We start from the raw sequence: 21,515 nt of genomic DNA on the forward strand, positions 1-21,515 counted from the left end.
CGTTTTAAGGGCTGCGTTGACCTAAATGCAGTCACTGGGAAGGCCTCGTCCCATCCCAGTCACCGCAGAGCCGTCCCGCACTCTGTCCGCAGGGCGTCTGTAACTCCCTCCTGGTGCTGGAAGAGCCGGCCTCCATCGTGCAGCTGGACTACAGCCAGAAAGTGCTGCTCGTCTCCACGCTGCAGAGAAGTCTGCTTTTCTACACCGAAGAGCAGTCCGTCAAGCAGATCGGAACACAGCCAAGGAAAAGGTGAGTGTCCCACATGGGCCGGCCCAGCTGGGTCCCCAGCCCGCCTGCCCACAGGGCGTCTGGTTGAGGCATGGACAGGAGGCACGTGTGGCTGCTGCACCTTGAGGGCCAGGTCTCGGGGCCTGGAGTCGGGTCAGCCTACCACGTGCCAGGCCCTCGGAGAACCTAGTGAACTCAGCAGCAGAGGCGTCCCTGGCTGTGTCGCTGCCGGTGGAGTTCCCACGGGCTGTCACCGAGTCGACAGGAAGGGAGGGTCTGGAAGGATTCAGGGCTCCAGGCCGAGACAGTGTTCCTCCTTTGCCTGGTCCCAGGAGGTAGAACAGTGAGGGAAGGGTTGGTCCAAGTCCCCCTGCCTGGCAGCCGGGTGGGGAAAGGCATCAGAGCGCACAGTGACACTCTTGTAGAGCTCTGTGACTCGGGTTTGCTGCTGGTTTGCATAGGGTGGAGTGGAGGGGGTGGAGAGGGGGATAGATGGAGTGGAGGAGGGGAAGAGAAGAGGGCTGGGGCGCAGGGACTTGGGTTGTGGGAGAAGAGGGAGAGGACGGCGGGAGTTGTAGGAATTCTGGTGAGGCGGCAGCGCTGCCTGCTGAGAACCGGTGGCACGTGGGCTGGGGGAACGCTGAGGGGGCTTGGGTGGCCTTGCGGGGAGTGGGGAGCACAGTAGGATGTGCCGGCGTGGTGGATGAGGGCCGGCTGAGGCTGGTGGTGCCATCGGCTCTGGGAGAATGTCAGGGAAGGTCAGCTGGGCAGAGCCAGCCTCTGGCATCTCAGCATCCCTTATTCTGTGTCCTGTCTGCAGCTACACAGTGGAAGTCTATTCTCTTTTCTATGTGGTGGCCCATGGCTGTTAAAAGACACCATCAGCCTCCCCTGTGGTTCCTGCTTCCATGCTGAATACCCTCCTTAATTCCGTCAACAGTTTGGTCTTTTTATAGCAGTTATCTCCTTCTTGGGCCCTGGAAACTCAGTGGCATGTGCAGCTGGGGCTTAGTGGTTCTGCAGAGCTTGGTCCTGACTTTCCCTCTGCCAGGATCCCACATCTCAGCTGGACGTCTTGTGCCAGCTCGTCTGTCAGTGCCTCGTGGGCTGTGTCATTCGGGAGGGTGGACTATAAAAGCCGCTTTCTTCCCGCGGGGACCGTAGGCCCAGCGGTCTTTCTTTTAAAACCTGGCCTGCTAACCTCTCATGTGGGCACCTAAGCTGCTTTGCGCGAGCCTCTCCTGCTGCGTTCGTGTGGTCAGGTGTTCTGGCAGCTTTGGATAAAAGCATCTGCTTGCCAAGCAGAAGTATGTAAGTGTGCCCTCTTTCTCTTAGGGAAGGCGTATTAGAGAAGTAACACAGAAGGAGTGGAAACGTCTTAACCTCTGAGTCCCGAAGGCTTGTCTCTGCCGTGGGCTGAATTAGACTGTCGTTAGCATGGGCCGTGCCTGCCTCCTGGGAGTGGTGCTTCGTTCAGCAGGTGGCCCACTGGGTGGCCCACACGTGACAGCATGGGCAAGGGGACAGATCGCTGCCTGCAAGCCAGATGAACGTCTGGGCTGCAGTGATGCTGGACAGGAAGCATCAGGGAGGAGAGGCGGAAGGTCAGGAGAGGCCGCTGTGGCGGGGCGCGTGTTTGAGCTGAAGCTGAGGTGTGGAAAGGGGTCTCAGGGAACAGCAGGTGCCGGGGCCCTGCATTGGGCCGGGGCCTGGAGGTTCAAGGAGCTGGGGGGAGGCTGGGTGGCTGTGGAGGAGTGGGCCGGGTGCCCCTGCGTGACAGACATTCAATAAACATGTTCTAGAATGTCGGGTAGTAAATCGGTGTGGAGCTAGCGGGGAGAGAGCAGAGGGCATGGTGTCTGTTTTGGGTAGGCAGGAAGGGAAGGCTTCTCCGCCTGGGACCTGAGCACATTCCTGAGGCAGGGTGGAGGGGCCGGAGGGAAGCCCTGGAGGCAGAAGCACTGAGGGTCTGAGGAGCAGCCAGACCAAGTGTGTGCAGAGCAGATGGGGGCTGGGGGCTGGGGGTGGGCCCTGCGCAGGGGCTGCTTACTCCAGTGCCCTTGAGAGTCCCGAGAGGCTCTGGCCAGGGGAAGTCACTCTCGCTGCTGTCGAGAGGGCGAGAGCGGCAGCGGGCGTGGGTAGCCGGGGCTCCCAGGTGATTCCAGTGGGAGGTGGGGGGGCTCAGCCGGGGTGGGGTGCCGGGAAGGCTTTAGAGGCAGAGCCGATGGGTCTGTGGGCTCTGGGGTGTGAGAGGAGGTTAGGCAGAGACTTGTGGCCTGAGCAGTTGGGTAAGTGGGGATGCGGGTTATTGGCCCAGAGAAGCCTGGTGGAGAGAAGGCGGGGACCAGGAAGCATGTTCCTCCTCCCAGTCGAGAGGTGGAGTGGTGGGTGGAGGGTGAGCTGGGCATTTGGGAACCCTTAGCATTTAGACGGTATTTAAAGCTCTGGGACAATGAGCTCACCCAGGGAGGGAATGTAACTAAGAAAGTGGGGGAGGCCTCCTGTTCTGGGCATTCTGTTGTTTACCTGTCGGGGGAGGGAGCGCCTTCAGAATCAGCTCTGTCAGAGCTACTGATTGGCCCCGAGAAGGGGGCTGGGCTGGACCTGTGGATCCTGCCACGTGGCGGCCCCGTGTGACCATGGAGCCAGGGGGTTGGAGGGGCTGATGGAGGAGAGGCAGCTTTTTGGAGGCCTTTGCTTTTGTAGACGGGACACAGATCTAGGGTGTGCCTCAAGGGGAACGTGTGGTCTGGCGAGAGTTTGGAGGGATTGAGTGACAGCATGTGGGATGGAAGGGGTAGGCCCAAATAGGGCCAGGGATGCCCTGTCAGTGGGAAAGCAGAGCTCGGGTCCAGTGCAGGCAGGGGCACTCGGTGGTGGAGGATGCAGGCATCCCCTTCTGATCAAGGGCATGAACCTCCTCAGACTGGACAAAACCACGTCTGTGTTTCTCCCGGGAAATCTCCAACCTTCCCCAGACACAGCCCCCACCCAACGGGTTATGTCTTGGTCCCCCTCTGCGTTATGCGGCGCCCTCCCCTGGCCGTGTGCACGTGCCCTGTGGTCCTGCTTCGGCAGCACCTGCCCGCTGCAGCCGGTGCTGGGAGTGCGTGTGGAGCCTGCACCCCAGTCAGAGCCCCGGTGGGTTCTGGAGCAGCCTGAGCACCGTGCCTGTGTGGTGGCCTCGGGCGTCTGGCTGTCGAGATCGCTGTCAGGGCTCTGGCTGGTTCTCCCGTATCAGGCTCTCTGCGCTCAGCGCTTTGGGTCTGTGGCACCATGAATTACACAAAAATTAGAAAACACTATTTTATGGTTAGAATTTGATAACGAGAAAACCTTTTTCCGTATCAGTGTGGCTCATGAAGAGAATTCAGGTATTCTTTTAAAGTCATCAGTGATTTTTCTGGAAATTGTCCCCACCAAAATTAAGAAACTAGGTTAGTTTATTCATGATTTTAGAATCCTGCCCTGCTTAGACCTTAAAAGTTGGAGATTGAGTGTCCAACTCAGGATGACATGAGGAAGCGCTGTGGAGCCTCACGGCCGGGGGCGGTGGCCGAGTCGGGGTGAGGACGGTTTGCGCCTGGCTTGTAGCTAGTAGCCCCGGCTTCACTGCCTCATCCCGACCCGCTCCCCACACGACTCAGCAGTTCCTTAGAGCCAGCCACCTGCCAGGACCCTCCTCTGAGTGTCCATCCCCAGAGTGCCTGCTCCCCTTTCCTCAGCCTGTTCGTGGTCCGCTCAGTGTCCAAGGTCCTGGTGAAACATGTCCCCTTTGTCTGTACTCCTCGGGCAGCTCTCCGAGCCTCAGGTACAGCACCGCCTGGATGCTGTTGTAACTGTTTGTGCGCACATCATAGGATAGTGCCACGATCTTTCTTAACTGTCTTTCAAGTTGCCTGCAGCCCTGCACAGTCACTTACATAATGCAGGAACTCACTAAATATTAAAGTGAATGCTTTAGTTACCTAAGGTGCACAAATCAAAATGGAAGTGACAAGAGATTTTTAAGAGGACCTTTGCATAGAAGGAGAATAGATTTAAGACTTGGATCATCAAATAGAAACTGACTTGATAGGAAAGGCAGGAAGAGGAGGTTACAGGCTGCCCTTCTAGAATTCCTTTGGGTGTCTCTAGAGAACCTCTGCAGAATGCATCCCGCGGACAGGAATCAGACGCGGTGTGGATTAGTGAGCTGTCCACGATCGATCTACGGTGTTGACACTTGGTTAGTCTGACGATCTTTGTTTCAAAGCTGAGCTTGGCGTTGGATACCCTCCTTGGACCCCACCCAGAGGGCTTTAGTTACTGAGGTGCCAGAGGGGCATAGGGAGATGGTGTAGTATGGAGGAAGCCCTAGATGACTGGCTCTGTGTGGCTGTGCGGGGTCGGGGATCTGCTGGTGCAGCGAGGCGAGGCGGGAGCACGTGGTGAGCACACACACGTGCTGGAGATATAGGTGGGGTCAGAGCAGTTGAGCGCTTGTGGGGACTCACAGGGTCACAGTGTTGCTTTCCGTGTCTTCATCGATTCTGTCACCCAGTCCTCACACCAGCCTTTAAGGTGGGAGTTGTTATCCCTGGTTTACAGACTAGGAAACTGAGACCCACACCGCCTCGCTGTTAAATGTCAGGGCTGGAAATTGAGCCCAGGTGTCAATCTAAAGCCAGTTCAAAATCAGAGAACCCTTTTGGAGAGAGAATCAGGAGGACTTGGGGTTAAACTGAAACTCTTAGTATTTGAACTCTGGTGGAAGTCTGAGCTTTGGCAAAGATGTGGAGCAGTGAGAACTCGCAGTTTGCTGATGGGAGTCTGGGTCGGTGTAAACACAATGGGAAAAGTTTGAAATTGTCTTCCGGACTTGAATTTGCTCTTATCTAACCAGCAGTTACCCAGCAACCCGACAGTCCCACTCCTGAAACATCCCTGACAAACTCTTAGGCCTGTGTACTAGGAGGCCCTGCAGAAACGCTCATAGCACTGTTCAGAGTGAAAAACTGGAGCTAATTCAAATACCATCAATGAGAGGGTGAATAAATAAACTGGGAAATACCTTATAGCAGTGGAAGAGAATGAGCTACAGCTTTTTTATTAAGCAAGGATAAATCCTAGAAATATTAAGTTAAAAGCATGTTGCAAAAGGATGCAAATAGCACCATACTGTTTTTTATGCAAATGAAAGACAAACAAGACTAAGTTATGTAGTGTTCAGGAGTCCCTAGATCTGTGCTTCAACTGTCAATAAAAGCAAGGGAACAGTAAACACAGAGTTCAGTGTAGGCGTCTCCCCTGGGGACAGCGGGCAGGCACTTCAGAGCACAAGGCCGTCAGCGGTGTGGCTAATGCCTTATTTCCAGAGCTGAGGGGTGGGTTCCTGGGCGCGCCTTTCACTGCTGGGCTTCATGAAGTGCTTTCTGTCTGTGTCAGATGTTTCATAATTTTAAAACCAGAAGAAAATACCAAGCCTGTGGATTAGAAGGAGGTCGGTCCCTCTGGTGGGTTTAAGGGGTCCTGAGAGGGCTGCTGCGGTTCTGGACATAAAGCTGGGGTGCTGGTGTGAGCTCAGCAGGCAGACGCTAGGGGGAACAGTTTCAGAGCAGGGGAGGGTGGTGGGTCCTGGGTTTGTCACCTTCCGCCTCAGCTTCTGCTTCCCTAGAGTGGCAGTCGCAGGGTCGCTGTGAGGATTAAACCAGAGAGTGGAGATAAAGCCGGGGTGCGGCGCCCAGACAGATGCTCGGGCTGCACACTTCTGAGGGGGCTGCGGGGAGTGCAGGGCGGAGACTTGCCCTCTGAGGGCCCGGAGATGGCAGTGCGATTCCGTTAACAGAAAACACTGCAGAAAAGGATATGAAAAACAGAAAAGGGCTTGAAAAAGAATCAATTTTGTTTTGGCTTAATCCAAAAATCTTTGTTTTAGTTAATATCAGGGGTTGACAACTATTGCTTTAAATCAGTCCGTGTCTAACTCTTTCCTTCTTCCGCTCCTGTAATTTCAGCACCGGGAAATTTGGTGCCTGTTTTATACCAGGACTTTGTAAGCAAAGCGATCTAACCTTGTACGCATCGCGGCCTGGGCTCCGGCTGTGGAAGGCTGACATCCATGGGACCGTTCAGGCCACATTTATCTTAAAAGATGTCTTTGCCGGAGGAGTCAAGCCTTTTGAGCTGTACCCGCGCCTGGAGTCCCCTGACAAGGGGAGTTGCAGCTCACCCGAGAAGCACCTGGGGCTCGTTTCCTGCTTCTTCCAAGAAGGCTGGGTGTTGAGTTGGAATGAATACAGCATTTACCTTCTAGACACCGTCAACCAGGTACATGGAGCGATCGTGCCATATCCTTGGTGACTAGAGGCAAGAGAATGTTTATGGACATTTCTGCTTCATTTCTCAGATGACGGAAGGAGCTGTACTGATTCTAATGCTTTGCTTTTTCTGTTGGGCCAGGCAAGGAAATCAAATGAAAGTTTGGTTATTTTTGTAGATTTGAAAAAACATTTGATTTTGATATTCATAGTCCTGTCCCCTGTTGAGAAACTGTGTGTGTGTGTGTGTGTTTAATTTAAGCAAAAAACAAAACTTGTTCTTTATAACCTGTTTGAATCTTCTGTTTTCCGACTACCAAACGACTATGAGCACGGTAAATGAAAACTCAGACGGGACAGAAACAGTAAGGCAGAGACTCTCCCTCGAGACCCCCAGGTAACACTGAGGGCGCAGGATGGGGGCCCTGTCTCTGTTGTTCTTTGACCTCGGTTTCCTCTGTTCTTCCTGTCCAGCAGGAGCCACGTTGTTTTGCCTCTTTTTTTCTGTTAATGTTGTATCTTGGACAACTTTCCAGCATCATCAAATCACAGTAGGAGACACTTTCTGTTTAAATCAGGATAATAATAGATTATGGCCAAGAGAGACAGATTTAAGAATTTAAAAAAAGTTTACTGTCAGGTCCTCCTTGAGGGCAGAGCTTTTGCTGTTTAGTAAATAATCTCCCCACCTCAGCCCCCCATCCCTCTCGGTTCTTCCTTCCTGAAGCCTGTAGGCCTCTGACAGACAGTCTGCTTTCTAAGCAGAGCTTCACTATAGAAATCAAAGGGGCTTCTTAATTGGTGTGCCAACAGAAACCGAAATGCATCATCTGAAGGCTTCTTAATTACTATTATTAGCCATGCCTGCTGCCGCTGGGTCAGTAGAAAGAAGAGGGACCCCTTCTTCTCCTGGAAGACCCTGGTCTGGTTCTGCCTACCACCAGGCGTCTCTCATCTCCCGGCTGGGCTTCCGTACCCGGAGCATGGTGGGGGGCGGGTGAGCTGGGTTAAGGGTCACCAAGGTGCCCTCTAGCCCTGAGTTTGTTTCTTAAGGATCATTTTGAAAGGCATTTTTGTATTCTTCCTGGTTATAGAGAGTATAACTTTTCTCCTTTCTTTGAACATCCTGCACACTTATTAATTAGTGGGCTCAAGATACAGTGTGAGTACAGTCAGTTCCTCCCTCCTGAGCACTCACCCGGCACTCTCTGTAACAGGCACAGTCCCTTTCATTTTATGGGTGGAGAAACGGAGGCACAGGGGCTGCTCATGGGCAGGCAGTCTGAACGTGGCACCAGGATTGGAAGCTTTCGAACTGATGTCAGTCTAAAGCTGTTCATCAGGGTTATTTAAGGATGAGCAAGAACTCGGCCCCACTTCTCTTCTACAGTGAACTGGTCTCTTATTTGCAGTGTTGACTGAGAGGCTTTTCAACTCAGTGTGGGCTCAGGGATGTCCTGTGTTTTGTTTGCTGCCTGCTGCCAGACGTTAGGAGGACCGTCCCTCTCTCATTCACTCATCCAGAACCACGGATTGCAGTGCGCACTAGTCTCTCCCACGGGAGTACACAGTGTGGGCCCAGACCTGCCAGCCCCTGGTCCAGCCCAGGAGGGGCGTGCCAGGCGGGGGCTGGGTACAGCGCTGTGAGCCGGGACGAGTCCTGGGTTGCCCAGGGGGGCGAGCTTGTCAGGAGACACCAGAGAAGTTCCAGAAAGTCGTCATAACAAAGGGCGGTTATCTGGATTCCTTCACATGCTTGTGTGACTTGAACTACTAGGATTGCCTGGTTTTGTGATTTTTTTTTTTTTTTTGGACAGGCCACAATTGCTGGTTTGGAAGGATCGGGCGATATCGTGTCTGTTTCCTGCACAGAAAATGAAATCTTTTTCTTAAAGGGAGACAGGAACATTATAAGAATTTCCAGCAGGCCTGAAGGGCTGGCGTCAATAGGTTTGTATTTGTTATAAAATGCACTGTGTGTATGTAATTGCCGCTAATAATGTGTAAAACTTACCATTTGCTCGTTAAATGGTCGTAGCTTTATCTGAACAAGGAGGTACTCAGTGGGTTTCCTTTGGCTCTTGAAATACGGTTTGTGATACTTTTCTTGAAGGTTACCTACTCTCAGGCTTACGTCAGCCAGCGTCTCACGTCGGGTAGTGTTGCTTCCGGGGGCTTGGAAGATGGGGCGGTCGGGTGAGCAGGAAGGAAAACCCACCCCCACTTGACTGATCTCCGATGCTCTGAGGCAACCTGTGAGACTAATGCATGAGGCGTCAGAATGTTTAAATCTGCCATCTGGGGCGTATTTTTTACCTTTAACACAGTTCTTCCTTGTGTCTTGATTATTCTCTGTTTTGACTTCTTTTTTTGTAATTCATATATAAGCCCAGATTCTAAAGAGTCTTACCGTGTGCTGTTGTGCACACGTCCCCACTGCTTCACGTATGTGTTCCTGGCAGTGGCAGCAACTGTGGGGCCCCCGTCCCCATCACCCCTGCGTCATCCTCGCCAGGTTCCAGAGACTCTGCTAAGCACCTAACACTCGTGACCTTACGCAGTCCTCAGCCACCCACGTGGGAGGTTCTCAGTCTCTAGGTGAGAGGGGTGCCTGCCCAGAGTCACCACCACTGATGTGACACATGAGGCCCCGCCTTTCCCTGACCAGGCCCCTTCCCCCAGGGGCTGGAGTGGCCTCGCCCTGCCTCACTCGCGTGCTCCCGGGGCCCTGCTGATGGGTGTGCAGGGCACCTCCAGTCCTGCCGCAGGCGCCCGCCCTGGGGCGCTTGCAGTGTCCCGGCAGAGGGTGGGCTCTCCCAGGGGTGGCTTGCCGTGGGGAGCAGTGTCCTCTGCCCACCACGCCTCTCTGCTCTCCGCACCGCCCTCGTGGCTCAAGACCTGTTTGTGTATCACTACATCTCTGATGCTTCCCCCAAGTGCCTTAGTTGAGTCAGTCTCTCCTCTTCGCTGAGTTCCTGGGACCCTTTTCCTGCTGCTCTTTGACCTCAGTCATTGACCTACCACTTACCCTCACAGAAAAATAGACTTTTGGCTGCAGGGGTCTTGTGACTCACCTTTGTGGCCCTAACACAGCACAGGGCTTGTGGAAGACCCTAGAATGATGTGTTAGCAAATGGTGTCCTCGGTTTGCAGATTAGAAAACTGAGGCTTGGGGGAGTGAGTGACAAGCCCCAGGTCACCTTTCAGATTTCTGCTGCAGCCGCTGTTTCTCCTGCCTCACCAGGGTCAGCCCTGTACACAGTTGTGGGTGCGCTGCCGGTTTCCTGGGGTCCCTTGGCCGCAGGGCCATCCTCACTGTTGTGTCTACTCTCATCAGCGTCAGCTAATGTCTGAAGAAGTGCAGGAGAGGGAGTGGGGACCCTGGACAGGAAGTGGGGGGCCCTGCCCTCCAGCACAGGAGGGGCAGCAGCCTGCCGGGCCGGGCCCCGTGCAATCCGCAGCTGGCACGAGGCATTGCCGCAGCCTTTTGTCTTTATTTACAGTGTTGGAGTTCACAGTGTAGCTGCTAGGAGAGTATAAAAAAAACTCTCGGGGGAGGGGATAGCTCACGTGGTAGAGCGCATGCCTCCCACGCACGAGGTCCTGGGTTCAATCCCCAGTACCTCCCCTGAAAATAAAATAAAATAAATAAAACTAATTACCCCCCCCAAAAAACCACTCTCACGTTAGCCAGATACTGTCCTAAAAAGGTGAAAATGAAATTATGAGCTATCCTGGTCCTACATTTATAATCTTTTAAGAGATGAAAGGGAGTGAATTACTACCTCAGATCACAGAGGGCAGGCAGGATGAACATCGTTCCAGAGCTGTCACTTTCATGAGGAGGAAATAAGGTCTGACTCCCGTGTCTGTGAGATGGGCCTTAACAGTGTCACCAGGGGGCAGGGCAGCCCACAGAGGGGAAGTGGCTTGGAGCCCGGAGGCCAGGAGAACTTCCTGCGGTCATGGAAGTGCTCTGTGTGTGCACTGTCGGTGGTGGCCTCTGTCCACACATGGCTGCTGAGTACGGGCAATGTGGTGAGTGTGACTGAGGGACTGTGTTTTAAATGTTGTCAGATTTTAATTAATCTGAATTTGAATGGCCACATGGCTGGTGGCCACTTCTTTGGACTGCACTGCTCTCGGCCGAGGTCTGCATTAGCTTGTGTGATCTCCTTCCTGCGAGTCACTTCCCTGTCCTGCTTGTCTCCGGAGTGCGCTCCCGAGCCTGCAGGCTGCCCCTGCGGCCCCCGGGAGGGCAGGAGTGCCCGTCTGTGTGGGTGAGGGCGTATCCCAGCCCCTAGAACATGTCCAGCACACAGTCGATACTCAGTAACAAAAGGATCAAAACGGGCCACGGTCCTGAATTGGGGGTTCTGTGGCTGGAACCTGCCAGTGTCATGTTGGGAGGAGGATGAGTCCATGAAGGGGAGCTTGCCGGCCCCTGTCATGGGAACAGAGCGCCGGGACTCAAGTTCTGCTGGCATCAGACACTGACCCCTTCGTGGACTTCTCTGTTTGAAGTTGCACCAGTGGAAAATTACCTTTCCTTCCTTGAACTTCAGGAAATTTTATTATAGATACATGTGTTTTTCAACCGCCCTTTGACTAGTATTAAAGCATATTCAAGGTATAGGGTTAAAATGAGATGTCACTAAGCCCTTTTTCAATAGACAGGCATCTCTTTCATAAATTATTTGTGAATTGAAGTGAGAAATGCTCTATGCTTGTCTTTCCCTTTGAATTCTTTACAGAAGACAGCTGTGGTGAGTTGTTGTGCTGATTTTGATACGGGAACTTGCTAGAGAACAAAAACCATTGAAGTCTTTTGTGCACTTCTTTTGGTTTTGCTGGCTTCTCTGGGTTTAGCAGGCTGGTATTTAGGGCTGGCAGACCTTAGTAAGAGCACGCCGTCTTTCTCTCCGAGGACCCGTCTTAAAACCGAACTCTTCTCTCCCAGCGCGGGATGGTCTGGAGGCACCGGGATGCACAGACCAAGTCCACGCGCAGCGCGCTGAGAGGCCGCTGGGGGCCACGCTTCCCGAGACCAGGCTCAGAGGCGCTTCTGTGGGCAGCTCCGTGGCCAGTGAGCCCAGGAGCAGGAGCGGCTCACTCAACTCCACCGACAGCGGCTCCGGGCTCCAGGCAGCCCCCGAGCTGGGCAGGGGCAGCCAGCTCAGCACCAAGCGGTTCAGCGCGATTAGCTCGGAAGACTTCGATCGGGAGCTTGTTGTGAAGCCTCTCAAAGTGAAGAAGAAGAGAAAGAAGAAGACAGGTACGGCCTGCAGCAAGGCCCGCGCGGAGCCCCGCCCACTTGGGGCGCTTTACCGCGCTGTCGGGGGTGGGGGGGCGCGGCTTCCCCACGTGGGTGCTCGCCCTTCACCCAAAGGCACAGAAGACCCCCGAGGGCGAACGTGTTTCTTCCCCAGAGGAGTTTTACGTGAAATATTTCGCACACTGTACCCCAGGTGAAGCATCTCTGAGGGTTTAAGTAACGATAGACTGTGCCAGCTTGCTTCACAGTTCTGGGTTTTATACTTTTTAATATTTAAGTGAAAATTTTGGTCTATTCCTGTATATCCTTATTAGACCAGAGAGTCTGTGAACCTGGATGGAAAGTCATGGAACTCTTTGGATGGACTGGTTTATGCTTAGTGTTGAGCATGTCCTCAGATACGAGATTTAACGTTAAATCCCCTAATTTAAGGGATTCAACAGTGAATTTTTTTTTAATCTTTTATTCTTTGGTGACTATTAAGTCTCTCTAACTAAAGGTCACTGCATTTTTTAAGGAAAATGTTATCAGATTCCTTAGAATTTTAATAATTTTTAAAAATTTTACAAGTTGATCTGTGATCTGTTCCTTTGTTTTTCTTAGTTAACATTTCTTAAAGGAGGCTCAGAGCCATCAGTGTGTACAGTATTTGCATCCATTTAAAACACTGGGATAGTTTGTGCTTAAGAGATTTATTCCTCACCATTTATTATCCTTCATTTAAAATGTTTCTTTCTTAAGCCAAAATTTTGTTTTTTAATTAGTGTCTTACTCTTTACATAGTCATCTAATTTCAAATGTTCTTTTAAATTAGACGGCGGAAGCAGGAGTGCCTGCCACAGTTCCCTCGAGTCGACCCCCTGTGGCGAGTGTCCCAGTGGTAGCCCCCAGTCCTTGAACGCAGACCTGCTGTCCATGACCTCGAGTTTGGGCAGCACGGCGGATCGATCCAGCACAGGGTCTCCCGACCAGGAGAGCACCCTCAGCGGCGAGGCGAACGGCGTGCTGCCGGAGTACAGCGACCCTGAAGCATTTAGTGTCCTGGAGGTGCCCGGCCCCACCCCTGACTCATTGAAGGAGGGACGTGACAGTACAATGGAGCTCCCACGAAGTGGCCATGCAGGCGAGGTGGGGCCGCACAGTGGAGGGCTGAGTTTGCCCTGGCTTTCCACGGAGGACGTGGAATGGCATGGCGACGTCCCAGAACCCAGAGAGGAGCCCTGTCCTGCAGACGGTGGGCTGAATGGCAGACAGTCCACCTGCCAAGAACAAGGTGGCAGGTCTGCTGAGGCCCAGGAGGTGGAGGGCAAGGAGCCTGGCAACCTCCAGAGCGCGTTTTCTGAAGCCCCCCTCTTGGATGTGCCCCCGGTGCCGTCCAGCCTAAGCTGGGCCCCCAGTGCTGAGCGGTGGCTTCCGGGGACCAGAGCTGACAGAGGCGGGGTTGAGGAGCCCAGCCAAGAGCAGGGCTTCCTGATGCACGCGGGGGCCCCTGACCACCTTGACTCAAGTCCCTGGCACGCTACCACTGACGAAGACACAGGCCAGAAAGCAGTGGCTGCTTCAGAGTATGACCCGGCGGGTGCAGGAGGACAACTGGCTCCCCAGGCCTCTTCCCTGGTGGCCAGCACCCAGGAGCCTCACCTGGGGCAGCCTTCACGGGACCAGGGACTGACGTCCAGCGACGAGGAGGACATCTATGCCCACGGGCTGCCCTCTTCGTCATCGGAGACGAGCGTGACGGAGCTGGGAGGTAGCCGCTCCGCGCAGGACCTCTGCCAGCCAGGCACAGATGATCCTGGGCTGCTCAAGTCAGATCAGGTATGTGGGGGCCTTTCTTACAGGAAGTCATTGGCAAACTGGTGATTTTTCTTCACAGAAATTTAAATGTTCCTACTGTAAAACCATCAGGCAGATGCTTTGGAGTCTGGATTTGGGGGAATTTCCCGCGCAGGGACCTTGGATGGCCTGATCTCCTGCTGACCTGACATCCCACTGGGCAACCTGCTCTCCTGACACAAGCAGCTGCTCCTGTTGATGCTGACCTCGCGAGGCCAGCCCAGCACAGGCGCCTGGGGTCGGTCGTTGCAGAGGACGCTGAAGTGGCGTGGGGGCCACTCCAGAAAGCCAGTAGGCAGAGGCCCATCCACTTGTGGAGGAGGAGGAGCTGAGCAGGGAGGAGGTAGGGGCTCTCCTCCCCTCCTCTGCAGACAGGCATCTCAAGGAACCCGCCATGTTCAGACTCCTGTCTCCTTGACTTCCAAACGGTGGCACCAGGGCTCCCCTGCAGGCTGTGCAGAAAACAGGTTTTGGGTGTCTGATTTCCTGTCGGTCCACCCAGTCCATGCAATTAAGAGACTCTTCTTGGTCGTTTTATATAACAAAAGTGATTTTTAAAAAGTACTTAACCTTCCATAGCAAGTAATTGTCATTAGCTATATTTGATTTCAGAACTAACTGTATTGTGACTTTTCCTGCTGAGTAGACGTGAGGTGTGGATTGAGTGTGAACCTATAGCCACGTGCGTTTCCTCCAAATTGCCACTGGGTTCTCTCAGCGCTGATGACATGTGACGTGGGGACAGCTCTCACCAGGTGCCAGGCGCCATGCTCAGCACTTTACAAGTTTAACTCATTTACTTCTCTGAAACCAAAAACCATGAAATAGGTGCTGGTGTGGTCCTCGTGTCACAAGAGGAGACTGAGACTCAGACAGCTGAATGGCTCGCACGGGGCTCGTAGCAGGGGAAGGGCAGGGCTGGCCCGAGGCCCTCCCTCAGGCCTGTGCCATCCTGCCTCGAAAGGGAGACGTGCTGCCTCCTTGTTTGAAGGCAGCATGTCAGAAGGCCGGCCCCTTCTCTCTGTCTTCCCCACATTCATCCTTTCTCCAGGGCCCTTGGCTGCCAGGCGCCGTGTCTGGTGCTGGGGATGCCACAGGGACACAACAGGCAGTCTTGGGTCTCAGAGCCAGGAGGGGCCAGACACGTGTGCCCGTCTTCCCTGTTGAGTGGGCCTCGGCGATGGCGGTGCGACCTGGGGAGGACGCTGCAGGGCACCTACTCAGCGGCAGCATTAGCCTGTGGGCTGGACCTTTGGGATTGTAGGCCAGGGCTTTAGCAAAGTCCTAGGTGAGGGGGCACCTGGCACTTTGAGGACCCCCCCTTCACTGTTCTGCCTCACCCCCTCCAGATAGCTGGAAAGCCACTTTCCCTTGCGTTTTGTCATGGTTCGTGGGGCCGGACGGAGGAGGGCTGGGCACCATTCTCTCTGAAGCAGTTACCTTCACGTGTGGGTAACTCCAAGTCCATTGAGTGCTTTCACAGTTTTAGAAAGCTGTTAAAGTACGCACTTTATTTAGCTTTGGTTCTTAAAAGAATCCTAACAACTACCCTTAGTCTACAAAATTCAGTCAGGCAGGGTGTCTTGGCCAGGTTGCCATCAGCCACATGATGTGCCTGCCATGTGTCCAGTGACTGCATGGCACTTGGAAAATACGGTGAAGACACAAAGCTGTGGTGCTGTTTCTCCTGACACCTCTCTGATGATTAGATGTACAAAAATCTCAGTGCATGCCAGTGTAAAGTGGGATATACCTGCAGAATAAAACCTGGTCCTTTCAACCTCAGCGCTATGTTGGGAAAGATGTAGCATCTGTGACAAAGTGTCGTGCAGGGACGTCTGTGGTCTTTGTAGGGGAACAGCAGCTCCTGTTTCAGGGTGTTTCCATTAGAGCATGGTCCAGGGTAGCATGGGCAGGTCTCTGCCTGGCTCCTCAAAGGTCCTTTCTCTCTCACACACACAAAAGGGTCCTTTCAGCTCTGACTTTCCTCATGTCCTGCACACTTCTCTCACTGACAGCAGCACGGCAGACGCAGCTGTGTTGCCTGCCATGGAACTCAGAGGCTCTGTCCTTGTCAGTTTGCAGAGAGCTGGATGGGCTACTCGGGCCCCGGTTACGGCATCCTCAGCTTGGCGGTCTCCGAGAAGTACATTTGGTGCCTGGACTACAAAGGCGGCCTGTTCTGCAGCGCGTTGCCAGGTGCTGGGCTGCGCTGGCAGAAGTTTGAAGATGCCGTCCAGCAGGTGGCAGTGTCACCCTCAGGTTCGCCTCCCAGCCCCCTACCCCCTGCCCCGGTGCGGGCCTCACCGCACGCAGGGTTCCTGTCCCCGGCAGACTTGCCTTTTCCCGCAGATCTGAGGGGTTTTCTCCAAAGAACGAAAGCTGCTTCGTTTGGCATCAACTAAATGTAGTATAAATGCAGTTCCATTTTTGGTTTTTTATTCATTGCAGCAGTAACGTGCACATATTTTTATAAGCTATACAAATAGCTTGAAATTTAATGGGTTTGGGCTTTTTTTTCTTTTTGGAGATATTAACGTGCAAACTCCTTATAAAAATAAATGTTTTTATTTCTTAGTGTTACTTTAAAGCAACTGAGCTAATGAAGACAGGCCCACAGATGTACTGGATATGTTCAGATTACTTGGTTTCTTTTTTGGAAATTATTTTTGAATGAGCTACATATATGCTTTGGGTGAATAATCTGCTCTCTGACTGTAAAAAGAAAGTGCATTCTTTTGTACTGTGATTGGGTCATTTTTAGTGAATTGGGCAGACGTTTCCTGGATGGCGTTCCACCTCCCTGATCTGTGCAGAATCATTTGCTTGTTCGTTTTGTCATAACGTCGGCTGCTTTACCTGTTTGGGAGTGGGCGGTGGGTAGGCAGAACAGAAGTCTGTCTGTGTGTTTGTCTTATAGTAGCTGGTTTATTGTTAGGACGTTGGAGTGGAAGTCAGACAAACTGAGTCTGTGACCTCAGCTTTGAGATGGACGGCCCCTGACCCTCCTGGTCTTTGCCAGTATTTAAAGTACTAGTTTGTTCAGGGTTATTTTGTCTTGTCTCTTTGCGTGTTTGGAAAGTATTTTGCCTTGGAGACTAAGATAATAGCCTGCTTGGTTAGCAGGCGTTATGTAATTGTGCGTTTTAACTCTCTTCCTGTCGTTTACCTTTGGGTTCCTCTCCCCAGATATTTATAAACGTTGGCTCTTCCCCGATCGCGTTAATTACTTTGGTTTCCAAATCATTCAGTCCCGCGTTACTCTGTGAGAACTCTTCCCGCCGGCTCATGTTGCCACTGAGCTGTCCTGCAGGCCTGTCTTGGGTGGCACCCGGGCGCTGCGGGCTTGGCGCCTGCCTCACTCCCCACTCTTACTTGGGCTCCATCTGCACAGCGAGCCTTCTCTTCGGCCCCTCCTCGTTATCCGCCCCTTCTTCATGTTTATCAGAACCCCTTTCTAAGTGAGAAGAGGACAGCCCAGTGCAGATGCCTCCCTTTCCTGCATCTCATCCATTGAGTTGGTCCAGAAAGGCCCCTCCCTTGGAGGCCCCACAGGACTCTCGGCCTTTCTCGGGGCACAAGTTGTGCCTCGTGATGTTAGTTTGGGGACTCCTCTCTGCAAAGCTGGCCGTGGTGGCCCTGCTCCTCTCCCATGTGATGAGTGCCCCTGGCGGACCTGCTCCGTGTGCTGGGTCACTGACATATTCTCACCTCCTGTCCGTCTGACACCTGTACGGTAGAGGTGACCCCCACTTCACAGAGGAGGTGATGAGACTTGGAGACGTTAGGTGACATGATGGGCAGAGCCACACAGTGAGAGGTGGTGGCCAAGGGCACAAGCCTGGGCGTGGTGGGCTCTTTCCCCAGTGGGATGGTGGCAGAAATCTCTCACCCCGCAGACCCAGAATGGAGGTTTGGGGATCAATAATTCTTAATCTTTTTTTTTAGTTTTTTAATTTTATTTTTTAGAAGGAGGAGGTAATTTGATTTATTTATCTATTTTTAGAGGAGGGACTGGGGATTGAACCCAGGACCTCCTGCATGCTGAGCATGTGCTCTACCACTTGAGCTACATGCTCTCCACCCGATAATTCTCAATCTTTATTGGACAGTGAGTAGAATTTTTATTTCCACAGGAGCCCTTCTCTGGAAGATTGAACAGAAATCTAACCGAGCCTTTGCTTGTGGAAAAGTGACCATCAGGGGGAAGCGGCACTGGTACGAAGCTCTGCCCCAGGCGGTGTTTGTGGCCCTGAGCGATGACACAGCCTGGATCATTAGGACCAACGGAGACCTGTACCTGCAGACAGGTAACCGCCTGCCGCTTCTCCTGCTTTGTGAGGGACATGCCTAGAGACCGTGACCAAGAGGCTAGAAATCAATTTAAATTAAAACATTTCTGGGAAGAGAGTATTTGCTTTTGGAATATATTAGCAGTTTTCTGCATTGACGCAAATTCACTCCTGGACAGATTTAGGGCAGGAGTTACTGGAGTTATTTAGTGAGGTACAGAAGCAGTCTTACTCTCCTTACGGCTAACCATTGCATATCACCTACCCTGCAATATCAAATCTTAAGGGAAAGACTAACAGAGAAATGACATTAGAATCATTTTTCCCTTTAGCTTATGGCTGGATTTTTTCAGCCAGGTCAAAGCCCTGCTTCGTTACACTTATTTACACATGGGTCAAGAAAAGACGAGAAATAGTTTTCGCTAAATAGCCGTTTATCTTGTCCTAGGAAACTGTCCTGAGGGGAACCTTTGGCTGCTGGAGGAGACACAGTGGGACTTGTTCATTAAAAATAAGCTGTAATGAGAGTTGGTGTTTATGTGCGGTCAGCAAAATGGGATATGAGTTTCCAAAGGCAGCGTGATTTATCAGTGTCTGGAAAGGGTTATGGGGCAGGAGCTCTTTTTTGGTTGTCAGGAGATCATACTGGATTTATCTAAAGATCAAACTTTTAGCCATTTAATGTTGCTGATTCTGGGAGAATGTTTAATCTCTGTTAGGAACTGTCAGCCAGGGACAGTTCTCTGAGATTGGAAGCCCTTGCACATCTGGTTTGCTCCCAGATGTGGGGGCCATGCGTCCTGGAAGCTCCTGCCCGAGCCCGTGGCGCCGTGCCAGCTTCTGGGCCATGTGCTGGACCGTCTCCAGCCGGGTTTCTGTGTCTCCCTCAAGGGTGAAAAATCACTGGAAAGACACATGCACACCCACTTGCAGGGCCATCTGAGTTTTGCTCCTGGTGGGGAAGCAGCGTGCTCTGGCCTGGGCATGAGGAATCACTGGGGCCGTGGTTTCAGACAAGCCCAAACCCACCCACCCTTCCTGGGTTAGAGTCTTCGGGGTTGGTGCAAGGGTTTGCAGTGTGAGAAGGCCCTAACCCTGGTTGAGTTCGAGGAAACAGTGCAAGGACTGTGACACCATGGGGTGCTCTGTAGTCAGTCAGGGAGCTCAGTGAGTGCCAGGACCTAACTGCAGGCCGAGGCTGAGAATATGGGTTTAGGTGACAGCTCTTCTGCCAGCTCCCCTCTGAGTGGCCTTTAAACTTCCTAGGCAGAGGTCGCATGAAGGTGGGGGAAGAGCCCTGGATGGGGCTCAGGGACCCTGGGCTCTGGCCCTCACCTTCCAGCTAGGAAATGGGGGTTTCCATTTTAGCAGTGGAACCCCACATTCCATGTGCAAAAGCAGGGAGAGGGGACCCACTCTGTCAGAGGTGCTCTGCAGAGGATGCCTGGGGGCCTCAGGCCTCTGTAGGTCCAGCGGCAGCTGAGGCCCCAAGGGCCGTGGCTGCAGCATGTGGAAGGGCAGCCCTGAGCACCGGCTCCTTCGGCCTGGGCCCTCTGGCCCGGGGTCTGGCTGCTCTCCTGCACTGGGCTTTCATGCTCTTGCAGAATGTTTTTGGCTACTTGGGGCCACCAGAGGATTCTGAATTGTTACTCCTCCAGTTTTCAAAGATCATCTGAAAACACTTCAGGTAGATGTTTTATTTAAGCACAATTTAACCATTTTCTATTGACTAGACCTTAGAAAGAGAAAAAGCACTTACTACAAAAGGATATAGCAAAATACCAGAAGAGAAAAATAAGCAAGCAGCAGAATAAAAATGAGGTGCGACGTCCTGATCGTGTCTGTGGGGGCCCCCTGTCTGTCTCCCTGGCAGGTCTCAGCGTGGATCGCCCCTGTGCCAGAGCCGTGAAGGTCGACTGTCCCTACCCGCTGTCCCAGGTCACAGCCCGAAACAGCGTGGTGTGGGCGCTGACAGAGCAGAGAGCCCTCCTGTACCGGGAGGGCGTGAGCAGCTTCTGCCCCGAGGGGGAGCACTGGAAGTGTGACATCGTCAGGTACCAGCGTGGGTGGGGCGCGGACGCCTTGTCAGCCTCCTGTGTGTCCCTCCATTCCTTGTCAGCTTGACTTCCCTGAAGGCACCCGCGTGACCTTTCCTGGGCAGAGCTGTGCCCCTGACGGTTTCCAGAGTCCCAGTGTTCTCCGGGGTCGTCAGTGCCAACTTCGGCAGCCTGACCCTGGAGACCTCTGGGCCTCCCTCGGACCAGCAGACTGGAGGCTGGGTCAGAGCACGGTTTTTATTTTTTTTTACTTTTTAATTTAAAATTTAAAAAAATTTTTTTTTAATCGAAGTACACAGCTGAGTTTTTAAAATGCTGCTTCCCTCAGGTGTAACCTCAAGCACCATACAGTTACGAGTCTCCTGTGAAGGTCTTTATTCAGAACTGCCCAATGTCAAATGGTTTCTGTTTAGAATCTCAGATGACTTAGGGCCACATATTTTTCTTTATTGTCATCCTAATCGTTGAAATTGGTCTCTGACGTGCAATTTGTTTGGTTACTTCATGCCAGTCAAAATTTTAATGACAGAATTACTGTCAAATCATTTCACTGGTGTGAAATTATTAATAGTTGTTAGAAAATTAGATTAGGATATTCTTGGTTTGCATTTAGCAATCCAGCAAATTCAGGTGGAGCCAGGGTGGTGCTGGCTGGGTGTATGAACATGACCAAGCCGCAGCCGGTCTCGGGGAGCCACGTGAGCTGAGCGATGCCAGTTAGTGGGGGTGGCCCTCAGCCGGAGAAGGGCACACAGCCCTGAGGTGCCTCTGGTCCCCCTGCCGAGGTCGGGAAGGCACTGCGCAGGGTGGACCTGCAGCTGGGCCCTGAAGCTGGCAGGGGTGTCAGCAGATGGGTGGGAGGGGGAGGGCAGCACTCGCTGGGGGGTGTCCCCTCGCTTGACTGGTGAAGGACAGAGCAGAGATGAACTGTAGGTGCCTTGCGTTCCTTATGTGTCTGCTCACTTTTTCCCCTCGGTTATTTTGTCTTGAGAGCTTTCCCTGTAGTTCTGGGCCTTCAGTGTGTCTTTCAGACCTACCGCATGCCTGAACAGTATCTGTTGCACGGTAATTTAACTCAGAACTCAAGCCTCCCCCCTCGGAACAGGTGGTAGAGCCCGTCCCTGTCCCACACCAAGCTCTCCAGAGGCAACTTGTGCCGGCAGTCCTGGCCGCACTGGGTGCTTTGAATGTGGGTGCTGACTCCGTGCACTCTTCCTCGTTTTCAGTGAAAGGCAGGCTTTGGAACCCGTCTGTATCACTCTCGGGGACCAGCAGACTCTGTGGGCCCTGGACATCCGAGGAAACCTGTGGTTCAGAACCGGTGTCGTTTCCAAGAAGCCCCAAGGGGATGACGACCATTGGTGGCAAGTAGGTGTTCAGCTCCAGGGCTGCATGCCAGGGTAGCTCCCTGAGTGGGGGTTCTGCCCTCCCTTTTACAGCCCCTGCCATTTTCCTGAAAGAGGTCAGGGGTTGGAGTAAATTAACAGTGTTAATTTACTGGCCGTGTTCCAGCACATTAGAAACATC

At 52.9% G+C, this 21,515-nt stretch overlaps 1 protein-coding gene and 1 non-coding gene across 11 annotated transcripts in view; both read left to right on the plus strand.

Moving 5' to 3' along the window:
- The window catches only part of TECPR2 (tectonin beta-propeller repeat containing 2), an 82,645-nt gene that overhangs the window by 26,612 nt on the left and 34,518 nt on the right, over positions 1 to 21,515 (plus strand). For 8 of the 10 annotated variants that reach the window (XR_012073830.1, XM_072963758.1, XM_072963763.1 and 5 more), the window contains exons 5-13: positions 93 to 250; positions 6,226 to 6,538; positions 8,346 to 8,478; positions 11,456 to 11,803; positions 12,618 to 13,621; positions 15,718 to 15,901; positions 17,776 to 17,949; positions 19,805 to 19,985; positions 21,215 to 21,356. Coding sequence is in view for 9 of the 10 variants with exons in the window: in XM_072963758.1 (XP_072819859.1) it covers positions 93 to 250; positions 6,226 to 6,538; positions 8,346 to 8,478; positions 11,456 to 11,803; positions 12,618 to 13,621; positions 15,718 to 15,901; positions 17,776 to 17,949; positions 19,805 to 19,985; positions 21,215 to 21,356 (2,637 nt within the window). In the remaining variant the exon portion in view is untranslated. The remainder of the gene's footprint in view (positions 1 to 92; positions 251 to 6,225; positions 6,539 to 8,345; positions 8,479 to 11,455; positions 11,804 to 12,617; positions 13,622 to 15,717; positions 15,902 to 17,775; positions 17,950 to 19,804; positions 19,986 to 21,214; positions 21,357 to 21,515) is intronic. The other 2 variants (XM_072963757.1, XM_072963761.1) reach the window with 1 other exon arrangement.
- TRNAG-CCC (transfer RNA glycine (anticodon CCC)) lies at positions 10,081 to 10,158 on the plus strand. Its single transcript has one exon. It is a non-coding gene; the product is annotated as a tRNA-Gly (tRNA).

This window comes from Vicugna pacos, chromosome 6 (genome assembly GCF_048564905.1).
Source record: "Vicugna pacos chromosome 6, VicPac4, whole genome shotgun sequence".
In the NCBI taxonomy this organism is placed as follows: Eukaryota; Metazoa; Chordata; class Mammalia; order Artiodactyla; family Camelidae; genus Vicugna; species Vicugna pacos.